Source organism: Pristiophorus japonicus, chromosome 11 (genome assembly GCF_044704955.1).
Source record: "Pristiophorus japonicus isolate sPriJap1 chromosome 11, sPriJap1.hap1, whole genome shotgun sequence".
NCBI lineage: Eukaryota > Metazoa > Chordata > Chondrichthyes > Pristiophoridae > Pristiophorus > Pristiophorus japonicus.
In genome coordinates this window covers 32,698,764-32,710,975 of record NC_091987.1, presented here as the reverse complement: position 1 = coordinate 32,710,975, position 12,212 = coordinate 32,698,764, and the positions used below count along the sequence as shown (strand labels likewise).

Below are 12,212 nucleotides of genomic sequence, written 5' to 3'. Positions count from 1 at the left end.
GTTTTACAAACTGAGTTTGTACTTTCAAAATTTATAATTGAAGTACTCATTTCTCAGAACTTCACCTACAAAGGACTTGTAAGGACTGATACTGCGATAATTTCCCTGCTGTAGTTTCCTGATTCAGTTACTTGAGTGACACATTTTGCCGCGATAATCAATATTTTTAATATTTGCATAACTAGAGGTACAAACGTGCGACAGAATAAAATAATGACATTTATTTGTTGCATGTAGTATAATGGGAAAAGTTAGCATCAAGTCAGCTTCTCACTAAAATTCTAAGTTCAGTGGTGTAAAGGAAAGAACTGGATTTAGAAAAAATAAATGGCTTGTATTTATAACCGCAAAGGTAATTTCTTTTCTCAGTAACATTGACAGAGGTACTAGACAAGAATGTTGGACACAGCCTGCAGAACTGAGGAAAAGTTTTGACCTACAGGAAGCTTGGTTAGCACACTGTTTCAAAAGCCTTAATAGTGTCTACAGGATGGGCAAAGCAGTCTTCTGATGTTCTTAAAAACCTTGAGGAAGAGATTTATACCTCTCTGCCCGATAAATGATAGAGGTTTCTTCAATTGTAAGAGGGTTGTAAGCATATCCCTCCCTCACTGCCAGTCTGAATGAGTGAAGCAATCTACAGTCTTGACCTGAGGCCCATTATCTGCAACCTGTTTGGAGGAGAAATTGTTCCTAGAGGTTTTTAAAATTTTAAATTAATTTTTTTTTCTTATCCTTTATCTCAATCCAGTCTTTCGTTCCTTCTCTTAGGGCCCAAGTTTCCACATGATTTGCGCCTGATTTTTAGGAGCAACTGGTGGAGAACGGACTATCTTAGAAATCGCAATTCTCCACATTTTTTTTTCTGCAGTTCTAGTCAGGTAGAACAGTTCTACTTTGGAACAGAATTTTTTCTTCAAAAGGGAGCGTGTCCGGCCACTGACGCCTGATTTCAAAGTTTCCACAGTGAAAACGTACTCCAAACTAAGTTAGAATGGAGCAAGTGAAGATTTTTGTAGAACTGAAAAAACCTGTTCTACACATTAAAAAATCAGGCGCAGGTTACAAATTAGGCGTCCAGAACGAGGAGGGGGGGGGAAGGGAAGTCATTAAATTCTACAATAAATCCTTATTTATACTTCTACAAATATTATACATAAAAATCCAACCTGAATAAACATTTATAAGCAAAGAAAAGATTAAATAAACCATCTTCCTACCTGTGTGAAAGTGCTTCAGGCACGGAGAATGCTGGGGGGGGTGAGGGGGGGAAGGGAACAGCCGCTTCGTTCCCGCGGGGGAGGGGGGGGAGGAGACAGTGAGAAGGCTGCAAGTGTTGATGTGCTGATGGCAATGTGCTTTTATTAAAAAATGTTCAAAAATTAAACAGCTATAAAGAACTACAAAAATGGCCGAGTGCCAATGTTTTTTTCACACTGAGCATGTGCGAACGCTCCAACGCGCACGCGCAGCGTTGCCGGCATGAAAAAAACTAATTTAAATAGTACCCGCCCCCTCCCACTTACAAAATCGGTGTGAGTGTAGGCTCCGCCCCCCTGGGCACCGTGCCAGGCAGACAAGGAGCTGCAGAACGCTCCAGAATTGCGAGTTTTTTTTTTAGACGCCGTTTTAGGCGTGAAAAACGGGCGCCCAGCTCGGAGGGGCGCCCGTTTTTTATCGTGTGGAAACTTGGGCCCTTAATTTCTCTTTCCGTATGTAAATTGACTCTTAATTCATTCTGTTTCATTCTCCTTGTTCCTCTATTTCTTGTACTTAAATCCCGTTGGTTTATGAGATAGACTGTTGGTCCTGTCATTCACCAAAGTCCCAGATCAGCTTGCGCATCCAGCAATTAGCGGTGCAAAAAAATCTGAGCTCAAGGGTTGGAAAAAACAAACGGGACAGAGTCTGAAAACAAAATGGGTAACAAACTGTTCAAGTCTTACAGCTCGATTAGTGAAATAATACTAATAAATAATATACCTCTAAAGAAGAGCATTCTAAAAAGGACTGCTGAACTATCTCACAAATATCCAGGCCTGTTCTTGCAACTCATTGCTGCATGCAAATATTACTCCCATTTTGGTAAAGCTTTTTTCTTCTGACTGTAGTTGTAAGCTCAGAGCAGGGAGTTGTATCTGTAATGTACTTCCATTGAGAAATGGACTGCAACCACTATGTCACTTAAAATTAATGGAGAAAGTGTGTGTGGATTGAGAAAAAAATGGCGAATGTCGCATTGGATTTACAGTAAATGCTGCAGAGATGTTTGATGTTCAAAGAGGAATGTCAGTTGTCAGTGAGACTGGGATTAAAAATAATAAATACAATGTAGTTCCAGTGTATTTGTATTCACCATCTGATTTGTATTAATCTACTGTACAAAATGTTAACATGCGTAACAACAAATTAGTTTAAATCTTATATGTCTAATATGTTGTATTGTGATGCTCTTGAGTGTAACGTTGCATAACCAGTTTAATACCTGAAAAGTTATGTTTCTTTCCCACAAACAAAAGTTACACATTTTATTTCATTTTGTTCATCTTGTATTGTTTTATTTCTAACATCATGATCTAGAATTAGAGGACTTATATCTGGGGATGGTAATTGATGGAAAATATACCGCTGATGAGCGTAGTTTGCATAGCTCATGAATGCTGCACATGCTATTAAGTTACGGCATGAGTGGATTGTTTTCTACACATGCGTATAAATCTGTTTTAATTCTGCCTCTTCCTTTCTGTCTTTCTGACTTTTTATGTCTCTCATGCTTTCTTTCTCTCTCTTGCTCTCTCTTTCTCTTGCCACTTTGGGGATATTCACTATTTTAGCTATGGAATCAGATTATATGAAGTGGTCCTTCATATTTTCTTCCCATTCTCTTTGTGACCTGCAAATTTTGTCAGTTGCCCAGTCCTCATCCAACTTTGTCTTGTTGCTTCCCCATCATCCAGATCCAGCATCTCTGAGATCTCAACAAACATATAAATGAAGTAAAGGTTTTATAATTCTGATCCGTGGTTTGGTCCTGGATACTGTCTTTATCTTCCAATTGATTTGTGACATATTTTATATCTTCACGTCTTCACATACATAAATGCTTATATTTCCTTGTCAATGTTTCTGATCCAATCGGCAGTAGTGTGACTGATCACGTGAAGCAATTGGCCACTTAGTAAAGGTAGTATAAACCATTGTGCTCAGAGCCACATGCGTTGTATGAATTATTGTGATTGCAGTAGGAAGAAATGGAAATCTTGTTTGTCTCTCTCGGTGTTGCAGACTTCCAAGAGGCTAGATTTTAATGTTTGGCTCCTGCTCTTGTTTAAAATGTACATCCTTTTGCCAAAGCTTGATCCTGCAGCAGTTCAGATTCTTACCTTGGTATTTCCATCTTGCTGATCCCACAACGTTTCAGTTTTTCTGTGGGAGACATCAGTATTGCTAGGAGTTATTTTTCTCGGCCACACCAACACTGATTGTGAATTGGAAAAAAACTGGGACTGAGTTGTGAGAATCGCTGCTTCACTATCCTTCCATGATATGCTAGCGTTATTGCTGGGACACTTAATACTGGACAACCATGTTTGGAGCAGGCAGTAGTTCTATGTGCAACTGGTCTCACTAAATAAACTTGATTCTAAATGCAGTTTCAGTTTTGATAACATTTTATTTTATTCAGTTTTTTTTCTCAAATTAATAATTTTAATAATTTATGTATAAGCAGACCTGCAGCCAGACAGAGCTGGAAAACTGGATTACTGCGATTCATTCTGCCTGTGCAGCTTCAGTGGCAAGGCAGCATCGCAGAGAAGATACTGTCAAACTGCTGCAGTCAGAGATTAAGAAGCTGGAACAGAAAATTGACATGGATGAAAAAATGAAGAAAATGGGGGATATGCAATTATCTTCAGTTAATGACCCCAAAAAAAGAAAGACTATACTCGATCAGGTAACATTTTTCTGTCTACGATTTAAATTTTCTTTCCTGACTACTAATTTAGTCATTACAAATCTTCTATAAATTATACACCAAGTACTGCTGTGGGTAAGGTGCAATATGAAAAATCAAAGAAGCAAGCACCTTTAAGTGTACAGCAGGCAGGAATTAAGTGATCTCTAATTGAAGTTACAAAACAATGCCATGTTTAATTCACTGTCAACCCGCTCGCAAGAGGAGGATTGGCACTTTGAATATTTTAATGAGGCTGCTGCCACATGGTGACCCACCATTTTAAATTTAACTGCGGATGGGCGAGTTTTCAAGGCCTTGAGGAACCCATCAGCTAAAGGGAGGCAAGGACTGTTGGATCCAGGAGCTTACATGCCTTTTCAGCGTTCCTGCCTCGCCAACCCCCTGTGATCAGAGTGCCCCCACCACCCTTCCAATCTCCCCTGACCCTCCCGCTAGAGGCCTCCGATCTCCCCTCCTTTCTGACTTAACCCCTCCGGCCTTTTGACCGCGCCCCCCCACCACCACCCGATTCCGCCTTCTCTCCTCTCTGCGGCTTGTGTATCATGCCCAACAGCCAGCCTGCCTCTCCATAGACATAGAAAATAGGTGCAGGAGTAGGCCATTCGGCCCTTCGAGCCTGTACCACCATTCAATAAGATCATGGCTGACCATTCGCCTCAGTACCCCTTTCCTGCTTTCTCTCCATACCCTTTGATTCCTTTAGCAGTAAGGGCCATATCTAATTCCCTCTTGAATATATCCAATGAACTGGCATCAACAATTCTCTGCGGTAGGGAATTCCACAGGTTAACAACTCTCTGAGTGAAGAAGTTTCTCCTCATCTCGGTCCTAAATGGCCTACCCCTTATCCTTACACTATGTCTCCTGGTTCTGGACTTCCCCAACATCGGGAACATTCTTCCCGCATCTAACCTGTCCAGTCCCGTCAGAATTTTATATGTTTCGATGAGATCCCCCTCATCCTTCTAAACTCCAGTGAATACAGGCCCAGTCGATCCAGTCTCTCCTCATATGTCAGTCCTGCCATCCTGGGAATCAGTCTGGTGAACCTTCACTGCACTCCCTCAAGATCATCCTTCCTCAAATTAGGAGACCAAAACTGAACACACTATTCCAGGTAAGGCCTCACCAAAGCCCTGTACAACTGCAGTAAGACCTCCCTGCTCCTATACTCAAATCCCCTAGATATGAAGGCCAACATACCATTTGCCTTCTTCACCGCCTGTTGAACCTGCATGCCCACTTTCAATGACTGATGTATCTTGACACCTAGGTCTCGTTGCACCTCCCCTTTTCCTAATCTGCCGCCATTCAGATAATATTCTGCCTTCGTGTTTTTGCCACCAAAGTTGATAACCTCACATTTATCCACATTATACTGCATCTGCCATGCATTTACCCATTCACCAAACCTGCAGCCTTTTGGCGTCCTCCTCACAGCTCACACCGCCACCCAGCTTAGTGTCATCTGCAAACTTGGAGATATTACACTCAATTCCCTCATCCAAATCATTAATGTATATTGTAAGGAGCTGGGGTCCCAGCACTGAGCCCTGCAGCACCCCACTAGTCACTGCCTGCCATTCTGAAAAAGACCCTTTTATCCCGACTCTCTGCTTCCAGTCTGCCAACCAGTTCTCCATCCACATCAGTACATTACCCCCAATACCATGTGCTTGAATTTTGCACACCAATCTCTTGTGTGGGACTTTGTCAAAAGCCTTTTAAAGTCCAAATATACCACATCCACTGGTTCTCCCTTGTCCGCTCCACCAGTTACATCCTCAAAAAATACTAGAAGATTTGTCAAGCAGGATTTCCGTTTCATAAATCCATGCTGACTTGAACCGATCCCGTCACTGCTTTCCAAATGCACTGCTATTTCATCCTTAATAATTGATTCCAACATTTTCCCCACTACTGATGTCAGGCTAAGAACATAAGAACATAAGAATTAGGAACAGGAGTAGGCCATCTAGCCCCTTGAGCCAGTTCCGCCATTCAACAAGATCATGGCTGATCTGGCCGTGGACTCAGCTCCACTTAACCACCCGCTCCCCATAACCCTTAATTCCCTTATTGGTTAAAAATCTATCAATCTGTGATTTGAATACATTCAATGAACTAGGCTCAACTGCTTCCTTGGGCAGAGAATTCCACAGATTCACAACCCCCTGGGAGAAGAAATTCCTTCTTAACTCGGTTTTAAATTGGCTCCCCTGTATTTTGAGGCTGTGCCCCCTAGTTCTAGTCTCCCCGACCAGTGGAAACAACCTCTCTGCTTCTATCTTGTCTATGCCTTTCATTATTTTAAATGTTTCTATAAGATCACCCCTCATCCTTCTGAACTCCAACGAGTAAAGACCCAGTCTACTCAATCGATCATCATAAGGTAACCCCCCTCATCTCCGGAATCAACCTAGTGAATCGTCTCTGTACCCCCTCCAAAGTGAGTATATCCTTCCTTAAGTAAGGTGACCAAAACTGCACGCAGTACTCCAGGTGCAGCCTCACCAATACCCTATACAGTTGCAGCAGGACCTCCCTGCTTTTGTACTCCATCACTCTCGCAATGAAGGCCAACATTCCATTCGCCTTCCTGATTACCTGCTGCACCTGCAAACTAACTTTTTGGGATTCATGCACAAGGACCCCCAGGTCCCTCTGCACCGCAGCATGTTGTCATTTCTCCCCATTCAAAGAATAATCCCTTTTGCTGTTTTTTTTTCCAAGGTGGATGACCTCACATTTTCCGACATTGTATTCCATCTGCCAAACCTTAGCCCATTCGCTTAACCTATCTAAATCTCTTGGCAGCCTCTCTGTCCTCTACACAACCCGCTTTCCCACTAATCTTTGTGTCATTTGCAAATTTTGTTACACTACACTCTGTCCCCTCTTCCAGGTCATCTATGTATATTGTAAACAGTTGTGGTCCCAGCACCGATCCCTGTGGCACACCACTAACCATCGATTTCCAACCCGAAAAGGACCCATTTATCCCGACTCTCTGCTTTCTGTTCGCCAGCCAATTCTCGATTCATGCTAATACATTTCCTCTGACTCTGCGTACCTTTATCTTCTGCAGTAACCTTTTGTGTGGCACCTTATCGAATGCCTTTTGGAAATCTAAATACACCACATCCATCGGTACACCTCTATCCACCATGCTCGTTATATCCTCAAAGAATTCCAGTAAATTAATTAAACATGATTTCCCCTTCATGAATCCATGATGCGTCTGCTGGATTGCACTATTCCTATCTAGATGTCCCGCTATTTCTTCCTTTAATGATAGCTTCAAGCATTTTCCCCACTGCAGATGTTAAACTAACCGGCCTATAGTTACCTGCCTTTTGTCTGCTCCCTTTTTTAAACAGAGGCATTACATTAGCTGCTTTCCAATCCGTTGGTACCTCTCCAGAGTCCAGAGAATTTTGGTAGATTATAACGAATGCATCTGCTATAACTTCCGCCGTCTCTTTTAATACCCTGGGATGCATTTTATCAGGACCAGGGGACTTGTCTACCTTGAGTCCCATTAGCCTGTCCAGCACTACCCTCCTAGTGATAGTGATTATCTCAAGGTCCTCCCTTCCCACATTCCCGTGACCAGCAATTTTTGGCATGGTTTTTGTGTCTTCCACTATGAAGACCGAAGCAAAATAATTGTTTGAGGTCTCAGCCATTTCCACATTTCCCATTATTAAATCCCCCTTCTCATCTTATAAGGGACCAATATTTACTTTAGTCACTCTTTTCCGTTTTATATATCGTAAAAGCTTTTACTATCTGTTTTTATGTTTTGCGCAAGTTTACTTTCGTAATCTATCTTTCCTTTCTTTATTGCTTTCTTAGTAATTCTTTGCTGTCATTTAAAATTTTCCCAATCTTCTAGTTTCCCACTAACCTTGGCCACCTTCTACGCATTGGTTTTTAATTTGATACTCTCCTTGGTTATCCCTTCTCTTACCGCCTTTCTTTTTCACTGGAATATATTTTTGTTGAGCACTATGAAAGAGCTCCTTAAAAATCCTCCACTGTTCCTCAGTTGTGCCACCGTTTAGTCTGTGTTTCCAGTCTACTTTAGCCAACTCTGCCCTCATCCCACTGTCGTCCACTTTGTTTAAGCATAGTACGCTCGTTTGAGACACTGTTTCCCCAGGCTCAATCTGTATTACAAATTCAACCATACTGTGATCACTCATTCCGAGAGGATCTTTTACTCGGAGATCGTTTATTATTCCTGTCTCATTACACAGGACCAGATCTAAGATAGCTTGCTCCCTTGTAGGTTCTGTAACATACTGTTCGAAGAAACAATCCCGTATGCATTCTATGAATTCCTCCTCCAGGCTACCCCGTGCGTTTTGATTTGACCAAATGATATGTAGGTTAAAATCACCCATGATTACTGCCGTTCCTTTTTCACATGCCTCCATTATTCCCTTGATTATTGCCCGCCCCACCGTGGTTATTATTTGGAGGCCTATAAACTACGCCCACCAGTGACTTTTTCCCCATGCTATCTCCACCCACAATGATTCAACATTTTGTTCATTAGAGCCAATATCATCTCTCACAACTGCCCTGATATCATCCTTTATTAACAGAGCTACCCCACCTCCTTTCCCTTGTCTATCTTTCCGAATCGTCAGATACCCTTGTATGTTTAATTCCCAGTCTTGGCCACCCTGCAACCATGTTTCTGTAATGGCCACCAAACCATACCCATTTGTAATGATTTGTGCCGTTATTTACTTTATTTCGAATGCTGCAAATTGATGCAAAACAGAATTCAAGTCTCAGAAACTGAAAATGTTTGTCAGTTTGCAAACAATTGAGCTGCAGAAATGAGCTGCAAATTATATTTCCTTTGTTTCATTTAAAACTGAACTATCTGTGAATCCTGAGAGCTGTGAAGTATTTGACAAGATCGGTCCAAGTCAACATGGATTTATGAAAGGGAAATCTTGATTGACAAATCTTCTAGAATGTAATTAGTAGAGTGAACAAGGGAGAGCCAGTGGATGTGGTGTATTTGGATTTTCAAAAAGCTTTTGACAAGGTCCCACACAAGAGATTTGTGTGCAAAATTAAAGCACATGGTATTGGCGGTAATGTATTGACGTGATGTACAGGAGGGCATTAAAAAAGAGTGGGAGAGCGATAGTGATAGGGGATTCAATCATAAGAGGGATAGATAGGCGTTTCTGCGGCCGCACCAGGATGGTATGTTGCCTCCCTGGTGCAAGGGTCAAGGATGTCTCCGAGCGAGTGCAGGACATTCTGAAATGGGAGGGAGAACAGCCAGTTGTCGTGGTGCACATTGGTACCAACGACATAGGTAAAAAAAAGGGATAAGGTCCTACGAGACGAATTTAAGGAGCTAGGAGTTAAATTAAAAAGTAGGACCTCAAAAGTACTAATCTCGGGATTGCTACCAGTGCCACGTGCTAGTCAGAGTAGGAATTGCAGGATAACACAGATGAATACGTGGCTTGAGCAGTGGTGCAGCAGGGAGGGATTCAAATTCGTGGGGCATTGGAACAGGTTCTGGGGGAGGTGGGACCAGTACAAACCGGACGGTCTGCACTTGGGCAGGAACGGAACCAATATCCTAGGGGGGAGTGTTTGCTAGTGCTGTTGGTGAGGAGTTAAACTAATATGGCAGGGGGATGGGAACCAATACAGGGAGACAGAGGGAAACAAAAAGGAGACAAAAACAAAAGACAGAAAAGAGATGAGTAAAAGTGGAGGGCAAAGAAACCAAAGGCAAGAAACAAAAAGGGCCACTGAATATAAAAGGGCTGCAGGAGGGGGTAAAAACTTAAAATCATGGTTTTAAAAAGTAGGATGAAAACACTCAACCTAAATGCACACAGCATTAGAAATAAAGTAAATGAGTTGACGGCACAAATCATTACAAATGGGTATGATTTGGTGGCCATTACAGAAACTTGGTTGCAAGGTGGCCAGGACTGGGAATTAAACGTACAGGGGTATCTGACGATTCGGAAAGATAGGCAGGAAGGGAAGGGAGGTGGGGTAGCACTGTTAATAAGGGATGATATCAGGGCAGTTGTGAGGGATGATATTGGCTCCAATGAACAAAATGTTGAATCATTGTGGGTGGAGATTAGAGATAGTAAGGGGAAAAAGTCACTGGTGGGCGTAGTTTATAGGCCACCAAATAATAACTTCATGGTGGGGCGGGCAATAATCAAGGGAATAATGGAGGCATGTGAAAAAGGAACGGCAGTAGTTATGGGGGATTTTAACCTACATATCGATTGGTCAAATCAAATCGCAGGGGGTAGCCTGGAGGATGAATTCATAGAATGCATACGGGATTGTTTCTTAGAACAGTATGTAAGAGCCTACAAGGGAGCAAGCCATTTTGGATCTGGTCCTGTGTAATGAGACAGGAAAAATAAACGATCTCCTCGTAAAAGATCCTCTCGGAATGAGTGATCACAATATGGTTGAATTTGTAATACAGATTGAGGATGAGGAAGTTGTGTCAGAAACGAGCGTACTATGCTTAAACAAAGGGGACAACAGTGGGATGAGGGCAGAGTTGGCTAAAGTAGACTGGAAACAAGGACTAAATGGTGGCACAATTGAGGAACAGTGGAGGACTTTTAAGGAGCTCTTTCAATGCGCAACAAAAATATATTCCAGTGAAAAAGAAGGGCGGCAAGAGAAGAGATAACCAAGGAAATAAAGGAAAGTATCAAATCAAAGACCAATGCGTATAAGGTGGCCAAGGTTAGTGGGAAACGAGAGGATTGGGAAGATTTTAAGCAACAGCAAAGAATGACTAATAAAGCAATAAAGAAAGGGAAGATAGATTACGAAGGTAAACTTGCGCAAAACATAAAAACAGATAGTAAAAGCTTTTACTGATATATAAAACGGAAAAGAGTGACTAAAGTAAATGTTGGTCCCTTAGAAGATGAAAAGGGGGATTTAATAATGGGAAATGTGGAAATGGCTGAGACCTTAAACAATTATTTTGCTTCCGTCTTCACAGTGGAAGACACAAAAACCATGCCAAAAATTGCTGGTCATAGGAATGTGGGAAGGGAGGTCCTTGAGATGATCACTATCACTAGGGAGGTAGTGCTGGACAAACTAATGGGAGTGAAGGTAGACAAGTCCCCTGGTCCTGATAAAATGCATTCCAGGGTATTAAAAGGGATGGCGGAAGTTATAGCAGATGCATTTGTTATAATCTACCAAAATTCTCTGGACTCTGGGGAGGTACCAGCGGATTGGAGAGCAGCTAATGTAATGCCTCTGTTTAAAAAAGGGGGCAGGCAAAAGGCAGGTAACTATAGGCCGGTTAGTTTAACATCTGTAGTGGGGAAAATGCTTGAAACTATCATTAAGGAAGAAATAGCGGGACATCTGGATAGGAATAGTGCAATCAAGCAGATGCAGCATGTTTAACTAACTTACTGGAATTCTTTGAGGATATAACGAGCATGGTGGATAGAGGTGTACCGATGGATGTGGTGTATTTAGATTTCCAAAAGGTATTCGATAAGGTGCCACACAAAAGGTTACTGCAGAAGATAAAGGTACGCGGAGTCAGAGGAAATGAATTAGCATGGATAGAGAATTGGCTGGCGAACAGAAAGCAGAGAGTCGGGATAAATGGGTCCTTTTCCGGTTGGAAATCAGTGGTTAGTGGTGTGCCACAGGGATCAGTGCTGGGACCACAACTGTTTACAATATACATAGATGACCTAGAGGAGGGGACAGAGTGTAGTGCAACAAAATTTGCAGATGACACTAAGATTAGTGGGAAAGCGGGTTGTGTAGAGGACTCAGAGAGACTGCAAGAAGATTTGGATAGGTTAAGCGAATGGGCTAAGGTTTGGCAGATGGAATACAATGTCGGAAAGTGTGAGGTCATCCACCTTGGGAAAAAAAACAGTAAAAGGGAATATTATTTGAATGGGGAGAAATTACAACATGCTGCTGTGCAGAGGAACCTGGGGGTCCTTGTGCATGAATCCCAAAAGGTTAGTTTGCAGGTGCAGCAGGTAATCAGGAAGGCAAATGGAATGTTGGCCTTCATTGCGAAAGGGATGGAGTACAAAAGCAGGGAGGTGTTGCTGCAACTATATAAGGTATTGGTAAGGCCGCACCTGGAGTACTGCGTGCAGTTTTGGTCACCTTACTTAAGGAAGGATATACTAGCTTTGGAAGGGGTACAGGGACG

General features: G+C 42.2%; 1 protein-coding gene across 2 annotated transcripts in view; it reads left to right on the top strand.

The window, feature by feature from the left end:
• The window catches only part of LOC139276003 (rho guanine nucleotide exchange factor TIAM1-like), a 421,871-nt gene that overhangs the window by 166,887 nt on the left and 242,772 nt on the right, over positions 1-12,212 (top strand). For both annotated transcript variants that reach the window (XM_070893321.1, XM_070893322.1), the window contains exon 8: positions 3,731-3,955. In XM_070893321.1, the coding sequence (XP_070749422.1) occupies positions 3,731-3,955 (225 nt within the window). The remainder of the gene's footprint in view (positions 1-3,730; positions 3,956-12,212) is intronic.